This window comes from Marmota monax, unplaced genomic scaffold (genome assembly GCF_021218885.2).
Source record: "Marmota monax isolate L192 unplaced genomic scaffold, Marmota_monax_Labrador192_F-V1.1 WCK01_AAM20220418_F8-fsc00007, whole genome shotgun sequence".
NCBI classification, from domain to species: Eukaryota; Metazoa; Chordata; class Mammalia; order Rodentia; family Sciuridae; genus Marmota; species Marmota monax.
Window position 1 is genome coordinate 28979400 of NW_026692781.1, and position 27520 is coordinate 29006919.

At 35.7% G+C, this 27520-nt stretch overlaps 1 protein-coding gene across 1 annotated transcript in view; it reads right to left on the reverse strand.

The window, feature by feature from the left end:
• Gtf3c3 (general transcription factor IIIC subunit 3) overlaps nt 1-23477 on the reverse strand; it is a 43857-nt gene extending 20380 nt beyond the window's left edge. Inside the window, exons 1-13 of the mRNA XM_046447440.2 lie at nt 23278-23477; nt 22277-22388; nt 18226-18413; nt 17393-17516; nt 15718-15909; nt 15049-15214; nt 11810-11957; nt 11081-11150; nt 5945-6048; nt 4882-5053; nt 2277-2479; nt 1696-1797; nt 974-1109 (exon numbers count right to left, since the gene is read on the reverse strand). Coding sequence (XP_046303396.1) covers nt 974-1109; nt 1696-1797; nt 2277-2479; nt 4882-5053; nt 5945-6048; nt 11081-11150; nt 11810-11957; nt 15049-15214; nt 15718-15909; nt 17393-17516; nt 18226-18413; nt 22277-22388; nt 23278-23379 — 1819 coding nt within the window. The 5' untranslated portion in view covers nt 23380-23477. The remainder of the gene's footprint in view (nt 1-973; nt 1110-1695; nt 1798-2276; nt 2480-4881; nt 5054-5944; nt 6049-11080; nt 11151-11809; nt 11958-15048; nt 15215-15717; nt 15910-17392; nt 17517-18225; nt 18414-22276; nt 22389-23277) is intronic.
• Nucleotides 23478-27520: the final 4043 nt, after the last annotated feature.

A 27520-nucleotide genomic window follows, 5' to 3' on the forward strand; every position in this document is an offset into this window, starting at 1 on the left:
GATAACCAGCTAAGTCCTCCTGCCTTTCTTCCAATTCTAATAATGCTACAGTGATTTAATAAATGTTTGTTAAATTAATTAATAATGAAGTCAGATTCTGCCTAATTTACACCTCTAGTTTAAAGCCTTAGTCATTTTCAAAATTTTCTGAGTAATAACCTCACCCAAACATACTTGATGCTTTTCCAAGTAAAATTAGATGCCTTTTAAAGTCCTAAGACTTGAGAGTAGGTCATAGCAACTTATTTTCAAAAAGTTTCTATGGCTATTACTACATTCATCAAAACTGAAACTGAATGGAATGTATATAATCAAAGTGACTGGACAAATAATTGGTTTTGCCACCAAATCTTCAAATTTCTCCAAATATACTTTCTTCTTAAAAGTCAAAATTACCCAGGTGTGGTGGCACACACCTGTAATCTGCGTGGCTCGGGAGGGTGAGGCAGGAGGATCTCAAGTTCAAACCAGCCTTGGCAACTAAGTGAGACCCTGTCTCTAAATAAGATATAAAGGGCTGGGGTTGTGGCTCAGTGGCAGAGCACTTGCCTAACATGTGTGGGGCACTAGGTTCCATCCTCAGCATCACATATAAATAAGTAAAAAATAAAAGTACATCAACAAAAAAGATATAAACAAGGATTAGGGATGTGGCTTAGTAGTAAAGCACCTCTGGGTTCAATCCCCAGTACCAAAAAAAAAAAAAGAAAAAGAAAAAGAAAAATCAAAATTAAAGTTTCATTTTTCAACAGAAGGTTGCAAGCAGATGTTTTCCTTTTAATATTTTAAAAATTGAAGTATTTAGCCTTGACTTTTAACATCAAATGAGTTTATTATACCTGAGAGATATGGATTCAAAATTTCATTTTATTTGAAAAGGGTATATTTTCAACTTGATTACTGTCAGATATTACTTCATGAGATACTCTGAATTCATCGAAGTTATATATAATAAAGCAAATGAAGAAATTACCTTTTGTATCACAATTTGCTGTCTCTTGATCATTGTTGTCTGATATTTTGTCTCTTGATACTTTAATAAGGTAGAGATGCCTCTCTCCAGATTTGGAACTAGATATCAGACAGACTTGGGCTCTGTTCATAGCTACCTGAATTAAAGAAGGTAATTAGTTTTATTAGTCAATTAAAGAAAACTGAAGAGCCACAATTACCACAAATGTGACTGAAAGCTCCTCCAGTAAGGGGAAAAGAGGTCAAATTATTACAAAAACACCCTAAAAGTAGAATAAAATTGATTTTTTTTTCTTTACCAAAAGAATTTCGGTCATGCTATTCATCTTAGATAGGAAAAAGAAGGCAATTCACATTAACTTTATAACATACACATAGACATGCCATCTCCCTGCAAAAACAGCCAAACTCAGAAAGGACATCAGGTCTAGAAGAATTTTGGCACATAGTTCTGCCTATATGGTCAATAACTGATGATACTATGACTCTCACTTTTCTAAGTAACTTCTAGGAAAGGTTTTATTTCATGTACTCTATGGTCAAGTTTATAATATCAGGTAGAACTTTCAACTATACACCACTAATTAATTTCTAAGTCTTTTGTCTATATTTGACTTTCACTTTAAAATGTCTGATTTAAAAGAGTAAAACAATTATAAGTAGCAATGTTGGTTTAAATCAAATACCAAACATTTAAAAAGTCATATAAAGATAATTACCAACCTTTAAAAGCATGGCTAGCATGGTTAGTAAAGTATCCACATAACCATACATTTTGCCTTGTGAAAACAACAGTGTAGAACGATGAAGCAATAACTTCAGTTCCTAAATAAACAAACACATGATGAGTGTGACAAAATTCCTTTGCTGTAAACTGTTTTATTTGCACAGAAAAGCTTTATTTTAGAAACCAAACCTTAAGAACATTTGCTTTATGATTTTTCATAATGATTAATGTCTAATATTATAGAAACTATAATTTATAATGTTTCCTAATAAATTGCCTGAATCTTAAGGCTCAAAATAATTTTTCAAAAACATTAAATTTAATATCCCCAAATTTGGGACTGGGGCTAGAGCTCAGTGGAAGAATGCTTGCCTTGCACATGTGAGGCCCTGGGTTCGAACCTTAGCACCACATAAAAATAAACAAATAAAATAAAGGCATTCTGTACAACTACAAAAATTAAAAAAAAAAAATCCCCAAATAAAACTTTGGATGTAAACTATAGGGACATCCTTAACTGAGGAGAAAGTTCTAAAATACAATCCACCAGGAAAAACTTCTATGTTACATGGTCTACCTGCTGTGCAGCATTTGCATCCTGGGCTAAAGTATCAGGATCATACATTGGTTCCAGAGCTTCCAGAGCTTTCTCAGGTCGGCCCAGCTGCTGCTGAAGGGTGGAAAGTGAAATCCTTGCATCCAAATGGAGGGGGGCCAGATCAACCACTTTGCCATAGCTTTCAGCAGCACGCTCCATATAGCCTAAGGCCTTTAAACATTCTAAAATAATGTTAAAGCAAACATGTGAATTACAGATTAAATTGGCCAAAATTGTTTTTCCATTTTTAAAGAAAAATTACATTAACATAAAAAATTACAAGAAAGAAATGAATACATCTTTTTTAGTACTTCAAGCAACAATCCCTTCCAATTTTTATTGATTGATCAATCTCTAAATTTTAATTGCTACAAGGACGTATTCAGTGTATATATACAATATGGCATTTTGCTTTATTCACTTAGCATTATCCTTCAAATATTTCCCCATGTTTTCACTGGCATGTTGAATAGTTATATAATAATCACATTATTAACCATATTACTTAACATTTAGGTTGTTTCCAAATTTTTATTCTTGTAATACCACAATAAACACCTTCATATACATAAAGCCACAGTTCATAGCTGGTAAACCAATTTAATCCACAGATATGATTATTCAGTTTTAAAGATGATTGTCTACATTTTTTAATTAGTATTTTTAATTTAGACCCAGAGTACTGGCTTCTTTTGAAAAACTTGGATTTGGCAACATCGGGTCCCCTATTCCCATGCTGAGAAACAGCCCTTAGACAGCGCTCTCCAGCTCTCTCTACTATTATCACTTGCCCACTTCACTCATTTTTGTTACTCCTGAGTTTTGTGATTCCCAATATCAACAACTCCCCCTCACTTCACTCAATTAGCTCCCCAGGATAGTTCTCAGACATCAGAGTACTGAACTCTATTCCTCAAACTATGCCCATTCAACCACCAAGTCCTATAATTTGAACTTGAAAATGGGTCTCTATGGGGAGTTGTGCCTCAGTGGTAGAGCACTTGGCATAAGGCATTGGGTTCACAAAAAAATATAATAAAATAAAGGTATTGTATCCACCTACAACTAAAAAATATATATATATATATATATGAAAATGGTCTCTGTGAGCATTTCTTCTTTCCACCCTAATAGCCATAACACTAATCTAGGCCCTTTTCATCTCTTTCCTTTTCTACTGCAGTGATGATCTAAATATTTTGCCTCTTGTTTTCTCAAATCTGCCTAGACTATCAACTATGTATTTTTACTATTATTACTATTATTAACACAGGAGTAATTTCAATATCATAGCCTTATGCAATAAAAACCAAAAACCTCTCTGCTCATCTTGAAAATTCAAATCTCACAAAGGTGACTTTTTATAACAGTGTATGATAATATTATATTTTTATTCATGTTCACTCATCGAAACAGAAAAGCATTCCTTTTTTTTTTTTTTTTGTACCAGGGATTGAACCCAGGAGCACTTGACTGAGCCACATTCCCAGCATGTGTTTTTACTTTGAGATAGCGTCTCACTAAGTTGTTTAGGTCCTCACTAAATTGCTGAGGCTGTCTTTGAACTTGCAATCCTCCTGCCTCAGCCTCTTGAGCCACTGGGATTACAGGCATGCTACACCATGAATAGCTAGAAAAGCATTATCTTAAATACTCTCTTTCTCAGTTCATTTCTGTGATGTGAGTGAGCTACTGTCTCAAATGTCTAGTTCTTCTCTAGTTAGAGAATTTTCTATAATAGTTCTCATATAATAATAATATCTTAGAGCCATCAGAACTTTCTGTCATCATGCAATATTTTAAACCAAAACAATTGAATATTTAATGCATCTTCTATGTTAACTCAATAAGAAATCCAGTTAGAATATATTTACTTTCATATATTTTTCCAAGATATTGTGTTCTGAAGCTGTTTTTTTCTATTCTAATTAAGTTATTTCAGATTACTGTGGACTTAGGAAAAGTGAAATGAATGATAATTTAATCTTGGACATGTGGCTCAAAGAGTACTGAAAATACCTTAAATATTTTCTCTCAAAGTAAAATATTAAGTATCCATCTGTAAAAATTCTTCAAAAATTAGATTTCATCCCAAGTCTGATAATGCATTACCACAAACCAAAGTATACAGGTTAAGAGACAGACATTTAAGGGACGTGTTAGTCCTTCTTCTTCTCTCTGTTACCAATAAGTAAATTGTTCCTCCAAAGCATTAGTGAGGAGAAATCACTTAGTAGAGTCTGACAATTTAATAAATTCTGATCTTCATAAAACCACCCTGATCTGGGCAAAGTGGCACACACCATAATCTCAGCTACTCAGGAGTCTAAGGTAGGAGTAAGGCAACTTAGAACCTTTTTTAAAATAAAATTTTAAAAATATAAAAAAGGGCTGGGGATATAGCTCAGTGGTAGCATGTGTAAGGTCCTGGGTTCAATCTTCAGTATCGAAAAACAAAAAAAAAACTGCCTGAAACCACAAATACTTCCACTAAGATATTAACACAATTATTACCATCTTGGAATAATAAGTTCTTGTCCACTTATATGATTAAAACTTTTCCCTCCCACTAAAAATATATTACCTGCATGCCGAAGCCAAACTACTGCAAGGTTGTATCTTTCAGAGCAAACTAATGCACTGAGGAGGGGAAGCGCAGAATGATATTCACCAACATCCAGAAAAGCTTCAGCAACATCTAGATATAGGTCTCCCATATCTTCAGGATTCTGTTCCACTAGCGTTGTCAAGAGAGGCTAGACCCCAAATAAAAGCCTGAAGTCATCAAACATGAATTACAAGTGTGCACATTTATGTATAGTTCTCATTTTAATATATATTGATTATATGAAGCAAGCTGAAAAGGAGCAAAGCTTAATAACACAGCTTAAATGATCATTTTTCTATTTATTTATCTCTATGAAAAAGAACTCAATATTTCTATCATTCACTCATCTAACACATGATGTGGACCTGTTAAAAGACAGGAAACTGCAGGAATTAGGACCACTCTGCTCTGTTGAACTCTTTCTCTAACAAGCCAAGCACACCTGTGCCTTGCCATCCTTACGTTTGCTTATGTTTTTGAAAGTGATTTCCTCAGATATCCCAATGGTTTACTGCCTTTCCTGACTCCCATTTGCAACCATTCCCACCCCCAATATTCCTCAATATTTTTCTTCCTTGATTTTCTCCAGAAAATTTATCACCACCCAATATCTGACATATTTTATAATTTTTTTTAACCTAATCCATTAGAACAAAAACCCCATGATGCAGGGATTTGAAGTATTTTACTCAATACCCTATCCTAGAGTCAATAAAGTAGAGGTTTTTTGTTCAATAAAAATACTTTGTCCAAAGTCAGCAAAAGAAAATAGGTATCGAAATTATTATCAACAAAAGCCCCAATATCAATTTTTCATCTTTGGATTGTTCTCATTTTAAAAGAAAAGCAAATTATTACAAGCCCAATTTCAAAACATTTTTAGCTTGTCTCAGACATTCATACAAAAGTGATTTGATGATTACTGTGACCTCTTCAGTTAAAAAATGTGAAAATCCAGGGTCAAGTTACAATTTTTGTCATCCAAAGAAAACTGGTTTTGATCTTAAGTATCTCAAGTGCACATCTTAATGTTACTTACATTAAGCGGTTCAAGGATGTTGAGATGTACAAGGCAGACCATTAACTTCACCATGATATCTATTGGCACACCCTCAGGTATAGTGCAGGTAACATTCTCACCAGCTGGGAAATCATCAGACAAGAAGCAGTTCCTATATGCAAGCTTAGAATGTGGGGCAAATGAAGCAAACTCTACTTTGTATCTTATTTACTTCATTCAAAGAAAATGGTTCCACAGTCAATTCTAATTTTGGCTAACTCTGTTATTAGATCTTATATCTCCTTCAGTCTGTCTCTTTTGTTTGCATTCATCCTTCTTATTCTTTTCCTAATATCTACTTATCCAAAACAAACTCCCATACTTTCTATCAAACTACAGAGAACAAAAAAAAAAACAGAAAAAGAAAAACAAAATGATCAGCAACAACACCACCTCTTTATTACAATAAATTAAGAAAAGGGCAAATACAGCTTATGTTGTGAAGAGGCAGGCAAAATTATTTCCTCCATATTGCAGAATAAAGCTCTGAAGTTCACTGCTTCCCAGAAAAAAAAAAGGGGGGGGGGGGGGCAAAAAGGGTAAAATAATACTGTTTTGTTTTAAATCTTAATTAAGCAAAAATATTTTAAAGCCCTGAGAAATTGAAGAAATTTTGTTTCTCATTTAAAATATTATTTTTATTTTACATAGTAAATTCTAAATAAGTATATGTTTCCATTTTAGAAAATCCTAAAGTATAGGAGGATATCAGTGATATAAAGTGACAGAATAAAATTTTTAATTACTTAAAATAATTTCACATTTTACAGAACTCATCATAAATTATAGTATTGCCAAAAGTTACCAAGTCATAGGAGGATTTGGACAAGTTTAATTAAGAGACTTTTTAATCACTGAACTTCAAGGTAGTAACCGGTATCAAAAACACAGCTTATTGCCAGGCATGATGGAACTATGGCCTGCTGTTCCTGCCTACCATGCCTGTAATTCCAGTGACTTGAGAGTGTAAAGCAGAAGGATCACAAATTCAAGGGCAGCCCCAGCAACTTATCTCCAAATAAAAAATAAAAAGTAGATCAGTAGTAAAGCACCCTTGGGTTCATTCTTCAGGACTCTCCCAATTCCTTGGGGAGAGTAAGTGGAGTAAGTGGAGTAAGCTTGTTTATTCTGCTCAATGAGAAAACAAAATTTAGCCTATCATGAAAATTTTTTCACCTTAGACCCCATATAAACTCCATAGGACAAGAAAAGAACAAGGTCTGTCTGACTCAGGGTTGTATCTTCAATAAATAGTAGTCATAGGCACTTATCTGAATAAGAATTAAATAATGCAATCATTTTATTGAGCATTTTGACTTTAATAAAATGGTATTCTACTTATATATGGATTCTATATTCCAAACTATCATTTTGATTTGCTTTCTAGAAATACTTGCCATGGTCTGAATGTTTGTATTCCCCTAAAATTCATTTGTTGAATCTGAACCAAGTGAATTAAGAGGTGGAGGGTCTTTAGAACATGATTAGGTCTTAAAGGCTTTGCTCTCATAAACAGGATTTATATCTTTAAAAAACAGGCTTGAAGGGCTGGGATTGTGGCTCAGCGGTAGAGCACTCGCCTAGCATATGCGAGGCCCTGGGTTCGATCCTCAGCACCACATAAAAAAATTAAATAAAGAATGTGTACAGGGGTTGGAGATGTGGCTCAAGCAGTAGCGCGCTCGCCTGGCATGCGTGCGGCCCGGGTTCAATCCTCAGCACCACATACAAACAAAGACGTTGTGTCTGCTGAGAACTAAAAAATAAATATTAAAAAATTCTCTCTCTCTCTTAAAAAAAAAAAAAAAAAAAGAATGTGTACAACTACAACTAAAAAATAAATTTTTAAAAAAAAGAGGCTTGAAGTAGTTTGTCCAGTCCCTCTGTCATATGAGGACACAGCAAGATCCTCACCAGACACCAAATCTGCTGATGCCTTGGACTTCTCAGCCTCTAGAACTATAATAAATTTCTGTCTTTTATAAATCATTCAGTCTATTTTGTTATAGCAACTCAAAGGAACTAAGACACTATTCAATGAAATATACCCATTAAACAGATAATCTATACAGATGTATAAATAGAAAACCTTGCTTTTAGATCAAATCACAAAGTAAAAGTCAACTTTATGTTGGACACAAGATGCGTGTCTAAAATCAAGACATTCTAAATGGTTGAAAATAACATACAAACAAAAAAGAGAGGTCACAATCTCAATATCAGACAAGGTAGAATTCAGGTAAACTATTTAAAAAGGCTAAGGACACTTTATAAAACTACAGGGCAATGCTACTCAAGGTGTAGTCTAAGACCCGTGCCAATCCACAAACTGTTGTTAACCAATTCAATCAGGTAAGTACAGAGATTGGGAGCAATTATTTAGCCACTGTCAATAATTTGGCAATGCCAAGAAATATATTTATTTAGATTCCCTATAGTTTATATAATACAATATTAACTAACACATCATAGCCCTATATTTTAAAAAGCTGATGTTAGTTACTGACACTTATTCTCCCGAATTCCCAATTAGATCTTTCACATTTGGAAGAATTAAAAAAATTTCAATCAATAGCGACGTAATCTACCAATAAGTGTTCTCATTTTCAAAAATGCATATAGAAAATAATCTTTGCTTACATGGAAGTGTTTCAACCTTCAGATCTCCTATTCTGTATATTTTGCAGTTATTTTATCAATGCTAAGATGCTATAGATTTCAGATGCACCACTATTTTATACATAAACCTCTTCAACTTACAATGAGGTTATGTCCCAATAAACCCATCCTAAGTTGAAAATATCTTCAACTGAACAATGCATTTAATATACCTAACCCATTGAACTACATAATTTAACAACATGGTCCACTGTAGGGTATCAGTGTTTTACCCTCTAAGAGTGATGGAACTATGGCCTGCTGTTCCTGCCTAGCATCATGAGAGACTCTGGTACTGCCTAATGCTAACCTGGGAAAAGACCAAAATGTAAAATTCAGTTTACCTAACATATGCAAGGGCCTGAGTTTGATCCCTAGGACAACAAGAAAAAAAAAAAAAAAAAGAATTCAAAGTGTAGTTTCTACCAAACATGTATTGCTTTCATACTAATTAACTATTATAAAGTTGCACAAATTGTGAATCAGGGACCAACTGTTCTTTTTTTGGGGGGAGGGGGTATCTGGGACTGAATCCAGGGGTGCTTAACGACTGAACTACATCCCCAGCCCCTTTTATTTTTTATTTTGAGACAGTCTTGCTGAGTTGCTTAGGACCTTGCTAAGTTGCTAAGACTGATTTTAAACTTGTGATTCTCTGCCTAAGCCTCCTGAGTCACTGGGATTACAGGCATGTGCCACCATACCTAGCAGGCACCAATATTCTAAGAAAGAAAAATACTACTACTGAAAACTCTATGTTAAGATGTTGATTTATGTTAAGATGTTTCCTGATTCCAGCTATGCTAAATCATTAAGAAACTGAAGGAAGAAGGAAGGAAATAGAATCAGTGAAATATAGTTCATTACATCTATAATTAAAACTTCAATTTTTTTTAAAACAAAGAACAAAAAGAGTTCAAAATACAAATATGATTTTTAGGAGAAAAATGTTCAACAGAAATTATGGATGTAAAATAACTTATTACAGCCTCAATTCTAACCTAGGCCAGGTCCAAAGTAGTATTAAAACTGACAGAGTCCTTCAGATGCCCTAACTCATGTTTTCATACCACAATTCCTACTTCTAACTCATTCACACCATTCCAGCCACTCAAGAGGCCCAAACCACGGATGCTATCTGTTCCTATCCAGGCTAAGCAATGCTACCACACCCTGTGACTCCATTTGGAACTCCCTTCCTCATGAGTGTCTGCTTAAACTGTACCTCTATAAACATCCTCTGATCTACAATATACTCCCTTCCTCTCTTTTCCCATTTTGCCACAGAAATCATCATATAACTCTTTTTATGATTAAATTATATGTACTTTATTTGAACCCTTCCCTACCTCCTTGAGGGCAGGAAATGTCATACCCACAAGCATAGTCACTTAAAAGAAACTTATTGAACTGGGATTCCCCTCAACAACTTTCCACTTGAACATTCACCTGTCCCATATCTCATCTTGGACCTTGCTCTCTATGAATTAGCAAACTGATTTGTGAAGTGAATTACTATTTGCTATTAAGATGGATCGTTTTTTTAAAGAAAAATTTAAGTAATTATGCCTTAACCGAAAGGATTACAACATGATGGAATCTTTGTATATGACAACAAGTCAGGGAGAGAACTATTCTGAAGCAGGTAGTATACTCAGTATCAACTCACTTCCCCCAATTCCATCAAAATCCTCACAGGGTAGGAGTGCAAAGTACAACATAGGAATTCTCTCCCAAGAATAGGGATGTCTACTCTGCCCATAAAGACGACCAATTTTTTTATAACCTCAAATAGGCTCTTACATGTTAATATTTTCACAGAATGGTTAATGGGTGTGGTAGAAAGAAAACAGCAGATATGAGAGAAAGAACTAACAGAGATCCTGCAAGCCATACTTCCAGTATGACTGTCTAACCAGATCTCTCATTACATATTCTAGTTTTTAGACAATATAGGGTATCATTAGTTTCTACTTTTCATGTGAATACCTGTTTTAAGTGGAATTTTTTAATAGTACAGTTTTTTTTTGTTTGTTTGTTTTGTTTTGGGTGGTGTTAGGGATTGAACCCAGGGCCTTGTGCATGCAAGGCAAGCACTTTACCGAGTTATATCCCCATCCCAATAGTAGAGAATTTTAAGTCCTTTTTGAAAAATAAATCACTATAGATCTAAAGGTTTTTAATAATTAGGATAAAAGAATGAATAAAAGAGACACTGGTCTCTGAGAAATGCCATTTTATCAATGCTTTTATTCTTATCAAAAAATAAAAGGAATATGAAACATTTTTTTTCAAAGATTACTTATAAACCAATATTCACAATAAAAAGATATGAAATTTCTTAGAGGAAAAATTGCTTCTTGGGAATACTTACTATGAGAACATTAACAATTCAAAATACCATAGTATGATCAAGAGAGAATAATGTACACTTTCCTATGCAAAGGAAACTACTACCTTTATTTTCTTCTGAAGTGCCTTCTTCTGTTTTCTTTTGTAGCACAATTCCAGAAAAATCCGTAATTACCTAAAAGAATGAAAAAAAGAAAAGGAAATAACAAATTAAAAAACTTTTCTTAATGCAAAGACTGGTACAGTTACTTAAAATAATCCTTGCAAGGGCTGGGGATGTGGCAGTGCGCTCGCCTGGCATGCATGCGGCCTGGGTTCGATCCTCAGCACCACATACAAATAAAGATGTTGTGTCTGCAGAAAACTAAAAATAAATATTAAAATTCTCTCTCTCTCTCTAAAAAAAAATAATAATAATAATCCTTGCAACATAAAAATGGGATTTAAAAAAGAACAGTTAAGTCTTCTTAAAATAAAAAATCCTAGCTGAGATACATTAATATTTTGTATGATATTAACTAAAACTAAAGATATATAATTACGCAGCAGCAAACCAATCTACTTTTCCTCAATGGCTAAAGATAGAAATGAAACACTGTAATTAGTCTGAGTTCTGCTCCCAGGAAATACAGATACAACTGGCACTTAGAATAACAGCAACATCATTTATCGTGTGATAACTATATTTTATATTTCCTACAGAATCACTGCAGAATCTAGAAATCAATTATTTCCTTTAAAACTTTAAATATACAGTTTAATATATAATTAAAATAAGAAGTTGCCAATGTTTAAGAACTTTTGGAATACAAAGGTAAAAACAAACACTTCTACCTCCAAGGCTTTGTCATACTGCTTGTTAGAAATGTACAGTTCAGCTGCTATGTTAACATCTTCCATGGAGACTAGGCCCTGGTGTTTTGAGAAAGCTTCTTCAATTATATTAATAGCTGAAGTACCATCATTGGCTTCATAGTAACTCCTAAAAAAGTGAAGTGACAAAATGGATAAATACTTATTTAATTTTGATTATAAAACTCAGTTCCTGGCTGAGTCCCTCTAATTAACTGTGATTTCATTTTCTTAAAATTTGAGAGGAGAAAACATAATCAGCATTCTGGCTCTATGAGCAACACAATAACGACAAAAGAACAAAAGGTGGCAAAAAGAGTCAGAAACAATCCATTATCTAAAAAAAGACTGGTATGATATGAAAGATATGTTCATATGTTCAATGTAAGAAATGTTGGGAGTCTCAGGGTACAACTCAGTGGTAGAGTTCTCGCCTCACAAGTGCAAGACCCTTTGTTTGATCCCTAGCACCACAAAAGAAAAAAAGAAAAGCAAATAGTTGGAAAAGTACTAGTCCCAAGAGCTCAGGTACCAAAATTGCATTTGATGGATCCAAGGATTGTGTGAAGTGGGGCTTACTGATGTGCAGAAAGGTGAAATTACATTTAGAAAATTCAAAATAATTACTGAGGGTATTCAGTGCAAAACCTGTCTAACTTCCTTGGCATGGATCTTACCATGACAAAATGGGTTCCCAGTCAAAAAACGGCAGACCATGATTATTGAAACTCATGTTGATGTCAAGATTACTGATGGTTATTTGCTTCACTGGTCTGTGTGTTGGTATTAATAAAAAACAACAATCATGAAAGACCTCTTATGCTCAGCTCCAAAAGGTATGCCAAACATGGAAAAACATGGTGGGAATCATGACCCAAAAGATGCAGACAAATCACTTGAAAGAAGAGGCCAATAAACTGATTCAATATTATAAAAGATAGAAAAGGCTTGGCAATCTATTTATACTCTTCATGATGTCTTCATTAGAAAAGCAGAAGTGTGGCAGAGTATGGTAGTACACACCTGTAATCCCAGGGACTGAGGAGGCTAAGACAGAAGGATCACAAATTTGAGGCCAGCCTCAGCAATTTAGTGAGGTCCTAAGCAACTTAGCAAGACCCTGTCTCTCTCAAAATTAAACAAAAAAGGTGGGGGGAATCTGGGGATGTGGAACAGTAGTAGATCTAGGTTAGATCCCCAGTATCAAAAGTGAAACAAAGAAAGAAAATTAAGAAAACAAAAAGTGGAAGTGCAGAAGAAGCCCAAGTCTTAACTGGGGAAACTGATGGAGTTCCATTATGAAGGTAATTTTGGAAAAGCAACTGGAGATAAGATCACTGCTAAAGTTAAATAGGCTCATAGATATGAGCCACCGGACCAAGAATCTATTTAAAATTTAGATTTTTAAATAGTGACAAAGTCTTATTTATGAAAAAAAAATTATAACCAAACTAATTCAGAGAAAAATGTACCATGTCACAATGTATAACAATGTCCTAGTTTCAAGTATTTCACCTAATTTCTCACTTTTAAATTTCCTATCATTTCAGCTCATTCCCTCTGTAATTCAATACCAAGAACACTTAATGGATCTACAAAGTACTGGTTTTACCACTTATTCCCTATGCCCTTCCTATTCTCATTTCTCCCCTTTTTGGTAGTACAACATTATAATTACTCCCTTGCAGACACCCTCTGTTCTCTTGCCCTGCCTCTCCCTTTATCAAAATCACCTGATAAAACCCCATTACAGTTAAATAAATTCATGTATGTCTATCTTCATTACCACCTGCCCAAATAACATACCAACTGGTTCCACTCTGAATTAATGACCGCTAGCCCAAAGAGTGCCCACTGTACTGATAAGCAATATAGTTAGCTAGTCCATTACTTCTCAATTTGAATGTACATAAAGATCAACTGGGTTCTTCAAAAGGGCACATTCTGATCCAGTAGAGCTGGAGCAGGACTGAAATCCTGCAATTCTGACAAGCTCTCTGGTAATACAAACGTTGCCAATCTGTGGGGTAGCAAGATTCTATTAAATTTTTAGCTGTTTGTTCTGTACTAAGATTTAAGTAAGCTCCACAAGGCAGAGGACTTCTAAAATTTGTTGAAAAATGGATATCCTTGTACAGTATCTAGCACATAAGATACAGACAACAAATATTTCTGGAGGGAAATTAAGGACCAAAGACAAAGCCTAATCAATCAGATGTTACAGTAACAAAATTCCATGTAAGAAAACCACCACAGCAGTGACTGAAGTGGCCACTGCCACTCTCACCTAACAAAAATGTATGTAATACAAATGAAAAACAAATTTACTACTACAGGCCACATAATGATTCTTAAAGTAGAACACAACTAGACTAACCACCAAAAGCCAGAGCTTTATTAGCAGATAACCTGGGAACACACTCAATATTCATGGTATACCGTCAGTGATCAACTTAGGGTCACTCTGCCTCACCAAATTTCCTAAAAATACTACTTGTATTCCTATATAACCCATTCCTGGGAGGGTAAATGACAATTTCACAACCAAGCATCACCAGAATAAAAGTTACAGAATGGAGTTAACACTAATGTACCCAGATCAAGATGATTAAACCTAGGCTGAAATACTATATAGTAGATATCCATAAGAATAGAAAGCACACCACAGGCATTATTAAACCAAAATGTTCCCCACTTTGTTTTGCTGCACAACGTAACAGAGAAGTAACTGCAGTATGGCATAATTTAGAATAAAGTATAACACCATGGTCAGTAACACATAACAACTTTCAAGAAAACTTTTTAATCTTAAAAATTATTTTAGTACTGACACAAAATAAATTATTGTAGACAATCTCAGATCACAAACATTTCATTGGCACATGTGCAATAATTTTTTTTTAAATACTACAGATATATACAGCTTCAATTAAGTTGTGGAAAACTGGAAACCTATCATCTTTCAAAATATGCTTTGTATTCAAGCTTCTGATAACTGGAAATGTAACCTTATCTACAAAATTTTCTAAGCCATCAGTTCACTTGGAAACAGAAAAGTTTTTTTTAAAACCCACCTCTGTATTTAGGCACAATAAAAAATATAAAAGGCAAACAGGTCCTTGCACCTCAATGAAAAGTATATTCTAATTTGAATATATTCTTTGATTTACAAAAATAGATGATTAATAAGAGTACCCATACATACTTCATACCAAACTTACTTTGCCATATCTCTAGCCAATTGCATAAAACGTTCTCCATCAGATGGAGACAAAAGGTTTAAAATACGCCTATAGCCATCCATAGCCATTTTATGATCACCCATCTGTTCATAAAGGCTTGATCTCTCCCAGAGATAACGGACATTAGTAGGTTCATATTTAAGAGCTAGAAAGAAAGGAATAAAAATTACATATTTACCACAAGAAGAGGTGCTAAGTACCAGAGTGTGACCCAACATCTTCTCAAAAATTTAATGAACACTTTAATTCTGCAATGGTAACAAGCAGGTTATTCTGGAATAAATCTACCTGCACAGGAAAACTTGACTAGGTTTGATCTAAGACTAGCTAGAACCCGAATTTCCATATTATCGCATTTGGTTACTCTAGCATGACATTAATTTCAAGGACATTAATTCTCTAAAATGATGATGGTATAACCTCAGTGGGAAACTATTCATCTATCAACTTTTGTGTATATTAGCTCACAATATATAAAAAAAAGTTGCTAATAAACAGAAGAGAGGGACCCCAAATATATTCTCTGGCATAACAGAATATGAGAAATAAATACATTTCAGCCAACATCTTAGCCCAGAGTAGCAAGTGTAATTACCAAACAACCTATTACATAACATCTAATCAAAGTGAGAAAAATGGTTTATTTACCTTTTGTATAGCAAAAAATTGCCTGCTTAATATTGTCTTGTTCCAGAGACATTTCTGCCAATCTAACCCATTCTTCGGTGTCACTAGGATTTAAATGTGCAGCAATCAACTCAAATTGCAATGACTTCTCCATGTCACCTTGATCCTCATATATCATGGCAAGAGTAGAGAATGGCTCATAAGCCAGAGGAGCTATAATGAATTAGAAAAATAAATTCCATTGACTGAGGGAAGTCGCTTGAGCTAACATTGATCCCACGGTTCAAACAGTGGATTATTTTAGAATGATACTATCAGAATTATATAAACCATTTAATGGAATTTAGAATAAACACTAGATTACATTTGCTTTATTTTACTTTCATACATGTTTAGCATTTAAAAAATAATGTTCAAGCATTATTTTATTTAAACAGAATACAACATGAAAAACCCTATCATCTACCTCATCTTCCTTGTGAAAAATCCCTCTTCACTAAGGCAAAGTATGGTTCAATAACTCAGTAAGTTCATCCCAATAATCATTAGCTATATCATGGGAATGAATTTTCATGATCTGGTTCCACATCAAAGAGTATAGGATGAACTCAACTCACCTAAGCAGAACCTGACCCCAGGATATCAAAGTGACTGACTAATCTACATTTCTAAAATACTATTTCCAAAACAAAATTCAAAGACTAAGGATTAAAGTCAAAGATTAATACTGGGATGTAGCTCAGTGGTAGAGTGTGTGCCTAGCCTATATGAGGCCCTGGGTTGAATCCCCAACACTGAAAATAATAATAATAAAAATTCAAAAATAAATAAGTATAAACTGAAATAAAATAGTAGCTAATAATGGAAAGGAGGAACCAAATGAAATGTCCTGAAGAAAGAGTTGGGTTATTCTAACTTCTGAAGTAACAACAAGAAGTAGTGGCTTCAAATTACCGTAATGAATAATTAAAGAAATTATAACATCTAAAACAACCCTATTATAATTAAAAGGAAATGCAAAAATAATAAAAAGACAAATTAAAATTTCATTGTCTCAGAACTACCCAAGCCAATCTGTGGAACATCAACTGACAATAATCAGCAAAGCAAGATAATAAATAAAACTAGTTAAAAAAAAAAAAATCACTTTTGAAGATGTCCTGCAATATGCCCAAGATGTGCCATTTAGTTAAGAAATAGGGGGACAAGTTTAAATTGCATCTTTACCAAAAAACAGATTAAAATAACTCAGCACTGCCTGATCTAGAATATGAAAGGGGGAAAAAAACCACTCTTTTTTCCTTCTATATTCACAATGTGTCTGCCATTTCAAAAAAGATTAACATAGCTGGGTATATAGCTCAGTGTTAGAGTGCTTGCATAGTAGGTGCAATTCCCAGCACCACAATAATAAAATTTTTAAAAATAATAACAACAGTACAAGTCTAAAATCCATAGTGTAAAAAATTAAAAAGCAAAAAAGAGCCTTGAAAGTTCTTAATGATATCTCACTGAATCATACCCTATGATCCTTATTTTCTGCAATGACGTGAAGTGAATGTGGCAAGTTACTGTTACCACAATCACCTCCAAGTTTCTGAATATATTTGCAAATATACATTGAAATGCTTCTCCATTTGTTTTAAAAATTAGACTATTAAACTGCTATTATCAATAAATTCCCCACATAAAACACCTTGTCTTATGATTTCCATGCACATCAATATTGCCTCTTCATGTTCTCCTCGAGCAAAGCGAATATTGGCTTCACCCATGAGACCTCTCAGAGCTCTGGGAAGTTTACTCCGAGGCCTCTTCTCCTGCATGGAAGAAAAATGACATCCAGATAAAATATAGTAAAGTATTAGATTTCAATTTCAATGACATTAGTAAATACAGAACATAAAGAAACTGAAAGTTCCCTTTAAAACTTTTTAATCTTCTAAACTCAGAACTAAGGACTAAATGGTTGCAACTACTGACTCTTTAGCCTTAAAGTCTACATTGGAGGAAAAAAATCTAAAACTCAGGTGCAAGAAAGAACAGAATTATTCTATGATATTTTCCAGAGGGGCACCTAAGAAATTAAACTACAAAAAAAAAAAAACAAACAAACAAAAAACTATACAGTAGAAAAGTTCAAAACACAGTAAAATATCTAATAAACAAAAATCAAAGTGGCCAGGAAATTACTAATCGCTAACTAGAACAACAAATTATAATGCTGCAAAATGAATGTACATGCCAAGAAACATATTATGATGTACTCTACTAATGATCCTCCTTCGGGTTAGGGATGTAGCTCAGTGATACAGCACTTGTCTAGCATGTGTGAGGCCCTGGGCTTAAGTGTCAATAACACACATATGCACAAAAACAATCCTCCTTTCAAATTCATCCACTCAGAATGAAGTTGATTTTAAAAAATATTGAGATATACTGCATACCTTCAAATAGCAAAACTATAGTTTGATAACCAAGATTTTACATATAAACTCTCTAAAAAGAAATATAAAATAAGTAATTTACTTTCATCATTTTCTTGGTTTCACGATTGAGAACCATCTCCAATACAAATACATCGCCTGCAGTTGGTTGCTCAGGTGTTTCCTCCTCTTCCTCCTCTTCTTCCTCTTCCTCCTCATCATCTTCAGTCTCTCCAAGCATGGAAGCAAACACCTTGTGAACTGACTTACTCACTCCATCTGATGTTTCTCCTACAGAAAGAGGCAGTAAGACTGGAGAGGCAGGGATAAAACCTTTGGAACACTCAGGGTTTGAAAGGAAAAAGTATTTTCTGGTTTTCTGGAATATAATTTTCTGACTCTAGCAACATCACATTTGAATTAAAAAAAAAAAAAAAAAATGGTAAACGAACATCCCCCAAAAACAACCCAAAGAAGAAAGTTGTCACAAAGCCATGTTTTCTGCTCTGTTGGAAAGCCAACTCCTCCTTTATGGCTCATCTGGATATGGAGGTAAATATTAAGTGAAAAAATCAGAAACAATGTTAAAAACAAAGAGGGGAAAAGACGTTTTTATTTGTAAGACACAGACCCAAGAACTAAACAAGCATATGGTAGAACCCATATGGTACAGCACAGTAGGTAGATATGAGAGCTATACAGCCAAGTTGCCTGGTTTCAAATTCTATCTCCATCTATCAATAGCTGTATAACCTTGGACAAATCACTGAGGCCCTGTATAAGTGCTTAGAATAGTAAAACCTCACTGAATACTACTAATTTACTAATAGTATTAAAATAGCATTATCATTTTTACTAATAATTTACTATTATTTATACTAATAGTATTAAAATAGCATTATTATTTCAGAAACAAAATTAACCTGACATACTTCATCTGCATATTAGGATACTATTACAGTAGAATGATTTTTATATGTTCATAACCTTCATAATGATGAAGAAAAGGTTATATTCAGAAGTCATTTTTCTGTTAAGTAAAGCAGAGACATAGAACACATTTTAGAAAAATTCCAAAAAAAAACAGTTAAAATTTTAAATACTATATTCAAAAACCTTTAAGCCCATTCAGTTATATGAAACACTTCAAACCCCAAAGATACTGAATAAATGAAATAGTCATGTTAAAGGAAAAAAATGAAGTAATACTTAAGGAAGAAAAGGTTTTAAAAGCTACATGTTCTGAACAACAAATAAGTAATTATTATTAAGAAGTCATAAACATCATATTCAAAAATTCTGAACATCCAAAACAAAGATGAAAAGAAAGATGCCAAGTTCATCACAGGAGGAAAAAAAAAGATTAAAAAAAATCATACGATCATCTTGAAGAATAATCTGCAACCCGGGCACGGTGAAGCATAACTATAATCCCAGTGGCTCAAGAAGCTGAGGCAGGAGGATCTCTAGGTCAAAGCCAGCCTTAGCAAAAGGAAGGTGCTAGGCAACTCAGTGAGACCCATCTCTATTTAAAATACAAAACAGGGCTGGGGATGTGGCTCAGTGGCTGAGTGCCCTTGAGTTCCATCCCTGGTACCTCCCCACCTCCAAAAAAAAATAAGAATAATCTGCTAAAATCCAATGCATTCCTAATAGTCTTCGTCAACTAGAAATGAAAGGAATGATCTTTACTTTGATGAAAATTATCTATTGGCGAATCATGGTGGCACATGCCTATAATTTCGTGACTAAAGAGGCTGACAAGAGGATGGCAAGTTCCAGGATAGTCTGGGCAACTTAGCAAGACCTTGTCTCAAAATAAAAACAAAAAGGGCTGGGAATGTAGCTTAGTGGCACATATCCCCTGGGTTCAATCCCCAGTACTGGGGGGGAAAAAAATCTTAACTTTCCATAGTTTATCAATTTATGGTGAATTATTGAAAGTTACTGAGATTGAAACAAAAATTCCTGTTGGTACCACTTCCATTCAATATTTTACTCATTTTACTGGATGTCTTAACCAAGTTAAAAAAAAAAAAAAAAGGCAAAAGATGGCAAAGAAATAAAATTATCATATTATCATTACAGATGACATGATTATATATAGGAGATCCAAAAGAATCTAAATACAACTGTCAGAATACATTAACAAGGTTGTAGGATACAAGGTTAATATATAAAAATTGTAGTTTTAAATATCAGTAATGATGAATTGAATATGAAATTAAAAGACCCTATCTGTGTGGTATGTAGGAAAGGAACGCAAGAGCAAGGTTCAGGAAGAAAAAGAAATGATACTAAAAAGACCATATATTTCAATAAGTAGCTTTTGCCAAAGCTTGTTAAAAAGTAATCCCTTCTATTCTGAAAACATGCTCACACTCTCCAATAGTCTTTGAAGGGTTCTGGGACAATTCCTTCTTAAGAAACAGGGAAACTTATATCTTTAAAAACTAAGGTTACTGTTCCAAGTGAGGCCAGCCGGTTCTTGCCTCTCTGCTCTAATGATCCAGAACTGGACTCAGGTGAACTCCTTTTTTTTTTTTTTTTTTTTTTTTTTAAAGGGAGGGCCTGATGGCCAGCTCTTGAGGTCAACTTTAGGCAATAAGACTGACAAGCACTCAGTGTTCCTGCTGTTAGATTTATATCTCAAAGACTAACTATAAAAGAGGTGCTTATTCCCTGAGCAAATAAAGAAGGACCCATAGATTGTAGAACTTCAGTCGCTTCCCCACACCACTTGCATGGCAAAGTAAGAAAGTGTAACCCCAATTTCCTCCCTTTACCCTTTCATCCTCATGTGGTCCAGGGAGGTAGGAATAAAGCTTGTTTGTTTTCTGTGTGTTCTCTTGTGTGCATATGTGTTCAAAGACAAAAGAGCCAGTATATGCGTTTACCCCCCAAAACTAGAGTTGAGTTTAGTTCTTCATCAGACTCTATAGGTACATTCAAATTGACAATTCAGCATATTTGGTAACTTAACATGGGAAATGGATATAATGAGCTATTTGCATTCTGATCATTAGGTGTATCAATCCCTACAACTTAACAGATTTGCATGTTATTTCATCCATTAAGCTCTGATGAGTTTAATTAGTCTTCAATGTACTAACCAAATTTAATATCTGGACATTCAAAGCTTAGGACTGGATCCTAGAATGAGGCAGCACACCATAATAACAATGTGTGTGAAGTCCCATCTGAGCAGCCAACTCACCTTCCAGTCTGACATGGTTTGAAAGGGAGTTTGTACAGAAGTGTGACTCATTACAATCTAGGTGAGTATGATCTGAAATTAGTCACCAATTGGGAGGCCCAATTTTAAACATAATGACTATAAAGGTCACCAAACAAATACATCAATTTGAAACACTTCTCCAACATGGAGAACTCACAAAAATAACTATTATCATATAATGACTAATATTAATGGAGCAGCTACTACATACAAAGCACCATGCTCCTGATAAACAGGGCAATCAATAATACCACTTCACATGTGGTGTGACTCTACATTGTGTACAACCAGAGACATGAAAAGTTGTGCTCCATTTGTAGACAATGAATCAAAATGCATTCTGATATCATATATAACTAATTAGAATTTTTTTTAAAAAATTTAAAAAGGGATGCCAATGAACTTTCTAGGGAATGGAAACATCCTATGCCACGACTGAGCAAAAACATGGATGTACATACTTTTGTAAAATAGTAAACTATGTGCTTAAAATCAGTGCATTTTGCTGTATGAAAACTACAGGGTAACAATAGCATTGATTAATACACCTGAATTGCAAAAACAGTTTTAAGAACTCTTTTCATTCTCAAAAGAAACACACATTGACATTAGAAGACTGAGAAAATATATTTTTAAAAAGGAAACTAAAAATCATCCATAATCTACTAAAAAATAATACCACTTCAATTAAGAAAATGTTTTCACTAAATTACTCTGCTTAGGTACTCTTTTTTTAAAAATATTTTTTAGTTGTAGTTGGACACAATACCTTTATTTCACTTGTTTATTTTTATGTGGTGCTGAGGATGGAACCTAGGGCCTGGCACGTGGGAGGCCAGCGCTCCACTGCTGTGCCACAACCCCAGCCCCAGGTACTCTTAATATTTAATGCACATAGCAAATGATCTAAACATACCTTCATTGGCATCTTTGTCCTGGGATTTGGTAGATTCAATTCCTGATGATGATGGAACTTCAGAATCATCTGGGTTTTCTTCAGCTGATAATTTTCCTTTTTCCTGAAGACTCTGTGATTGAAAATTAACTTAATTGATTCCAAAAACTAGTGCAGATTTAGCTCTACTCAAATTTAGCTTTGCCTTAACTTTTATTTATACAGCCTGGACCTAGACACCATATATGGATTTAAATTTGAATACTGTCAAAGCAAGTACTTAGGTCTATTCTCCGGTCTTAATAAGTCATTTGTAAAGAATAATAAATAATAAAAGTGATTTTCTCACTAATCTAATACTTTCAACAAAGACATGGGTCACTTACTCAAGAAACCATCAGCTAACTTCAAAATGTTCACTTTTATTTTCCCTGAGACTTCAAGTAAGCGAGAAGATGTACAAAGTGCAGATATTTTCTAAGTATGAAAAATGAAGTATGAGTGAAGACTTTCTTATCAATTTGGTTCACTTCGTGGAAGACAATATCTCACCAGCGCCGACTCATCAAAAACCGGAGCTCAGGGTTTAAGGTTTAGCTCTGGAGCAGCGTGCAGGGCTAGCGTGGGCTAGGCCTTGATACCAGAAATACAGACACTGGGGCCCACAGAAGTGGGTTACCCACCCACGTTCACAAACGACTTAGTGGCACAGCTAGGACTAGAACTAGTCAAACATTCTGACTCCAAAGTCTTCTCCCTGCTCCCAAGTAACCTACCAGCATTAAGCTAGGCTCAAATAAAAATTTACCAAAAAAGGGAAGAAGTTACCACTGAGACAAAAGCTTTTCGGTGGGGGAAAATGTTTTAAGAGGATCTTAGCACAGGGACGAGGGGTGAAAACCGGAGTTTCGGTATTAGTAGGAAAAAGCTTCTGGGACTTCTGGACCCATCCTGTCACTGAGGAAGGGTCACCTGGGTCCCCCACACCTAAGTGTTTTAGGACGAGAGAGTGGGCATCTCACTTTCTTCTCACGGGTTTTTCTCTCTTCTCTCCGCCTTTCGAACTCTTCAAAGGAGATTTTCCCTTCCAGGTAGTCGATGAGTTCCGGGCTGAACCCCGACATGTCTGCAGGGTCGGTTTAATCAGCCCCAACCACCGGAACAAAGAAGAGGAAAGCAGCGACTCCCGTACTCTACTCGACGCCGGGGCCGCGGAGATGGGGGGACACCTCGTGCTCCAAGGAAACCTGCCCGGCCCGCGCCGCAGACACCGCGCTCGGGTTCCGCTGGTGCGCCAGGCCCGGGGCTTTCTTCCACCAGCCCCGGCGTGGTGCGCCAGGACGCGCGGTGGATCCCTCTCACTCAGGGCTGTCCCCAGCCGCCTGCTGATGAAAACTTTGGGGCAGGTGGAAAAAAATGTGCTTCAAAGAGACTTTTAAAATCTAGATAATCTCCCTTCACTCCACGAAATTGTTTTATTCTCATTCCTAATCAGTTTCCATTTCTGAAATTTTTAAGAAATTAATCCGGTCTTGGCTGTAATGATTTCCCCCCTTAATTTAACTGCTCTGCCACGTGCGGACTTTCCATATCGCTCCTGCTGCAGAAAACTGAAGTCCTCCCACAATTTACCCCTTAAACCACATCACCTTCGTCTGACACCTTCAGTTTTCCCATTTTCCATAAATCCTCAAAATCTGGCTTTCCTCAGCTGTCTTCTCAATACTTGATGAGTTTATAGGCTGATGCCATTTAGGGCAACTACTGTCGTACAAATTAAGTACATCTGTCAAGAAAGTTGTTATTCCCAATGCCACAGTGGAGTTACTAGTAAATACTAGAATCAGGATTTCTTAATTTCATTTTTGGTGCTAGGGATTGAATTTAGGGCCTCGGGTATGCTAAGCACCCATTCTACCACTGAACTACACCAGGGCCCTAGAACCAGGATTTGATCCCTGATCTCTGGCTTCAAATCCCATGTGTGAAATTGTGATGATTTACTGTCTTCCCTTAATGAAGCTGTTTTTCAACTCCAGACTCTGATTTACTGTGTCTCTTCATATCCTAATCTAGAGACTACTTGGAATCATTTTGAGAATAGCACTAGCTCATGTGTCATCATAAACCCTACTCTAGTCCAGTAATTTGTATTCAAAACATGTTTGTGAGTTAAATTGAATGAAAATGGAAGTGCATTTGAAACTGTGAGCAAGGGAGTTGAGGTGTGGAGAGTATAGCTTGGTATGTAGCTAATGTTAGAGACAGTTACAGGGAGTCTGTCATTTGACCATCTTTATGACAATCCAGGTGAAATTAAGCAGCAGTAGGATGGCAGAATGAGAAGCCAGGACCTGCAAAAGCAGGGCTGCTGGGTGAGAGAAAAAAATATCTCATACTCTTTCTCAAGAGGAAGAATCCTCACGGTACTATCAGGGTATAAAATATGAAAGGTGAACAAGTGGGATATGTCAAGGTAATCCACAGAAATCATTTGTAGGAATTTTCCCCTGAAGTTTTCCCGGCAGTTGGGATCTGCATCTAAGAAGTCAAGAATCTCTAGTTCTAACTCTCCTAGGAAAAAAGAAAAGAATCAAAGCAAGAGGGGATGGTAAATTGGTAAAAACACTCTAAGACCCAGATGGTTTAGACTAGCTTGTTTTATTGTTGGATACCTAGAATTTGGGAATAACAAATCTGAAGGTACAGATTTCCATTAAAGAAGAAGGAAGCAATGCACAAGGGGTGGGTGGAGAATCTTGATGATGTGAAAGTTCTTTTAGAAGTCAGAACACACTTGAGTAACTTGAACTTTTAATCTTTCTGTTTTTCTTTTTCCCCACTTCCTGGTAGTGATTTGTCCCCTGGTGAGTCAGCGGCATCCACATTACCTTGTGATGAAGCAGAATTGTTACAGCAATAATGAAAAAAGCAAGAAGAAACATTTTGGTTCTTCAGGCTGATTTTTGAGAATCAAAATGGGAAGTCTGAAGGAAGCAGAACATTGAATTTATACCATGACGAGAGAATTAAGAGAGTACAGAGAGAAGAGATTTCTCCATTCTTTTTTCTTGTCAAGAGGAGGAGTCAGGAAGAGCTGTGACACTTTTGGGGAGGCCATTTTTCCATGAACTTTCACTTTTCTGCAAAAGGTTGTGGTAAGTTTCTCTTTATAGAGCAAACATGCTCAAAAGTAGAGATAGTGCTTCTTTCTGGGACATAGAGTTTTTTGTTTTATGATCAGTATAATAAAGATAATGTTTCTCTCCAGGGCAAAGTTTGAGCATTTTTGCAAGCAGCCCCATTATAAGAGTAGGAATTTCCTAGTTTGGAGAAACCTTTGGCACAAACCCACTTGTGCCAAGCATGCCCCTGAACCCACATTTGCATGCCCTCCCTTCAATATTTGGGGGATGAGGAGAACCCACGTGAATATAAAATTCATGCTGCCTGTCACATCATGAGAAATAAAGCCAATTGTCTCAGACCGGAGTTTCATGTGACTGCCTGGATTGATGAAAATGTAGAAAACTATTGTGTAGCTTACAAATACAATACAACCACACACTCTCAACAGTTCTTGACCAAACTAGATCTGAGACAGAGAACAACAGGCTATGTCCTGAGAATGGGGTCCTCACTGAAAAAGAGCAGGGTCAGTGGTGGGAGGCTGCCAAGGTCCTAAGTAGAGGAGTACCACAGACCCCTTGAACATTTGCAGAACATTTATTTCTCTTCAAGGAAAGACGACAGTTCTTCTATTTTCCTAACAATTTTTCTGTTTCCCAGGGGTGGTGTGAAGACCAGAATTGACACAAAGTGAAGATTTTGCCTTCTCCAAATGCCAACAGTGAAGCCAGAATTAGACAGGCAGTCAGTATAGATAGGTAAATTGAGTCAGGTCAGATCAAGGAGGCCAATTTGACTGAGCTCGGGAAGTTGGAGACTGTCCCCTGAAGGAATGAAATGTTAATTCCTTCAGAGCCCTTCTTCCACCCTATCAAGAACCTGCCCCTGCTCCAACCTGTTGCTAAGGTAACCTGTCCCAGGAATTGCCCCCCACCTCTTACAGGGAGTTATAAAGTTATTAATGTGTCCCTGGCTGGTCTTCTCCCATCCATCTGCTTCTTACCTTTTGGCCATCCCACTGAGCATCTCCTGGGCCTAGTCATGTAGGAAGGAAGGAGAGAGATAGGGGAAGTGAGCAGGAGAACAAAGGAAGCCTAGGACATATTAAAAAAAGGCAGAACACCTCGCTTCTTAGGATACCAGGATACCAAATATGGCCCCCTTCTCCCTCCTGGGAGAAGTCTGTTACCCCCCTTTTTAAATGAACCCTGCTTTGTATGCTTGCTTCGGCATGCTTCTCTAATGTTATACTTCAACATAACAGAGGGAGCAGAGGGAGCAGAACTCGTCACCAGTAACCCGAGGTATCAATAGCATCATCATTATGGACCTCAAGGCAATGTGGAGTAAGGGCTACTATTAACAGCTACTAATTGTGATGAATTTTGCAGCTGAAGGATGCAAAATTCTGCCCTGAGACTTTGCAAGCTCTTGCCTAAATCCTATGTGAGTGTCTTTCCTTTTCAAAGGTCCTGAAGCTGATAAGCACTCCCTTTGTGGTGGTCTTGACACCCAGTGGTAGAGTAGGAGTGAGAAAAGGAAAACCACTGGTACTTGGAAAGGAACTCAATAGCAGTGAAACACTCTCTTCTTTATAAAAGCTATGCTTATCAATAATTATATTTTAATGGGAAAGAATAATTTTGTCAACTAAAAGCAGCTTCCATTATAGTGTGAAGGATAGTAGAATAGGGCACAATTACTTCAATTTAACAAGTGTTTATTGAACACTTGCTACATGCTAGCCATTGTGCTAGCCTCAGGAGAAAAAAAATGGAGCCAGGAGGAGTTGTGTATGCTTATTTTCTCAGTAGCTCTGGAGGCTAAAAAAGGAGGATTATGAGTTCAAAAGCCAGCCTCTGCAAAAAGTGAGGCGCCAAGCAACTCAGTGAGACCCTTTCTCTAAATAAAATACAAAATAGGGCTGGGGATATGGCTCAGTGGTTGAGTGACCCTGAGTTCAAACCTTGGTACCAAAAAAAAAAAAAAAAAAGGATTAGACATGATATTTTTCTCACCAAGACCTCACAATCCTCCAGGGAAAACAGACACATTTACAACTAACTACAATAAAATATATTAAACTAGGCAGAATTTATTTTTACATAAACATTTTATTATTGATATTCAGTATTG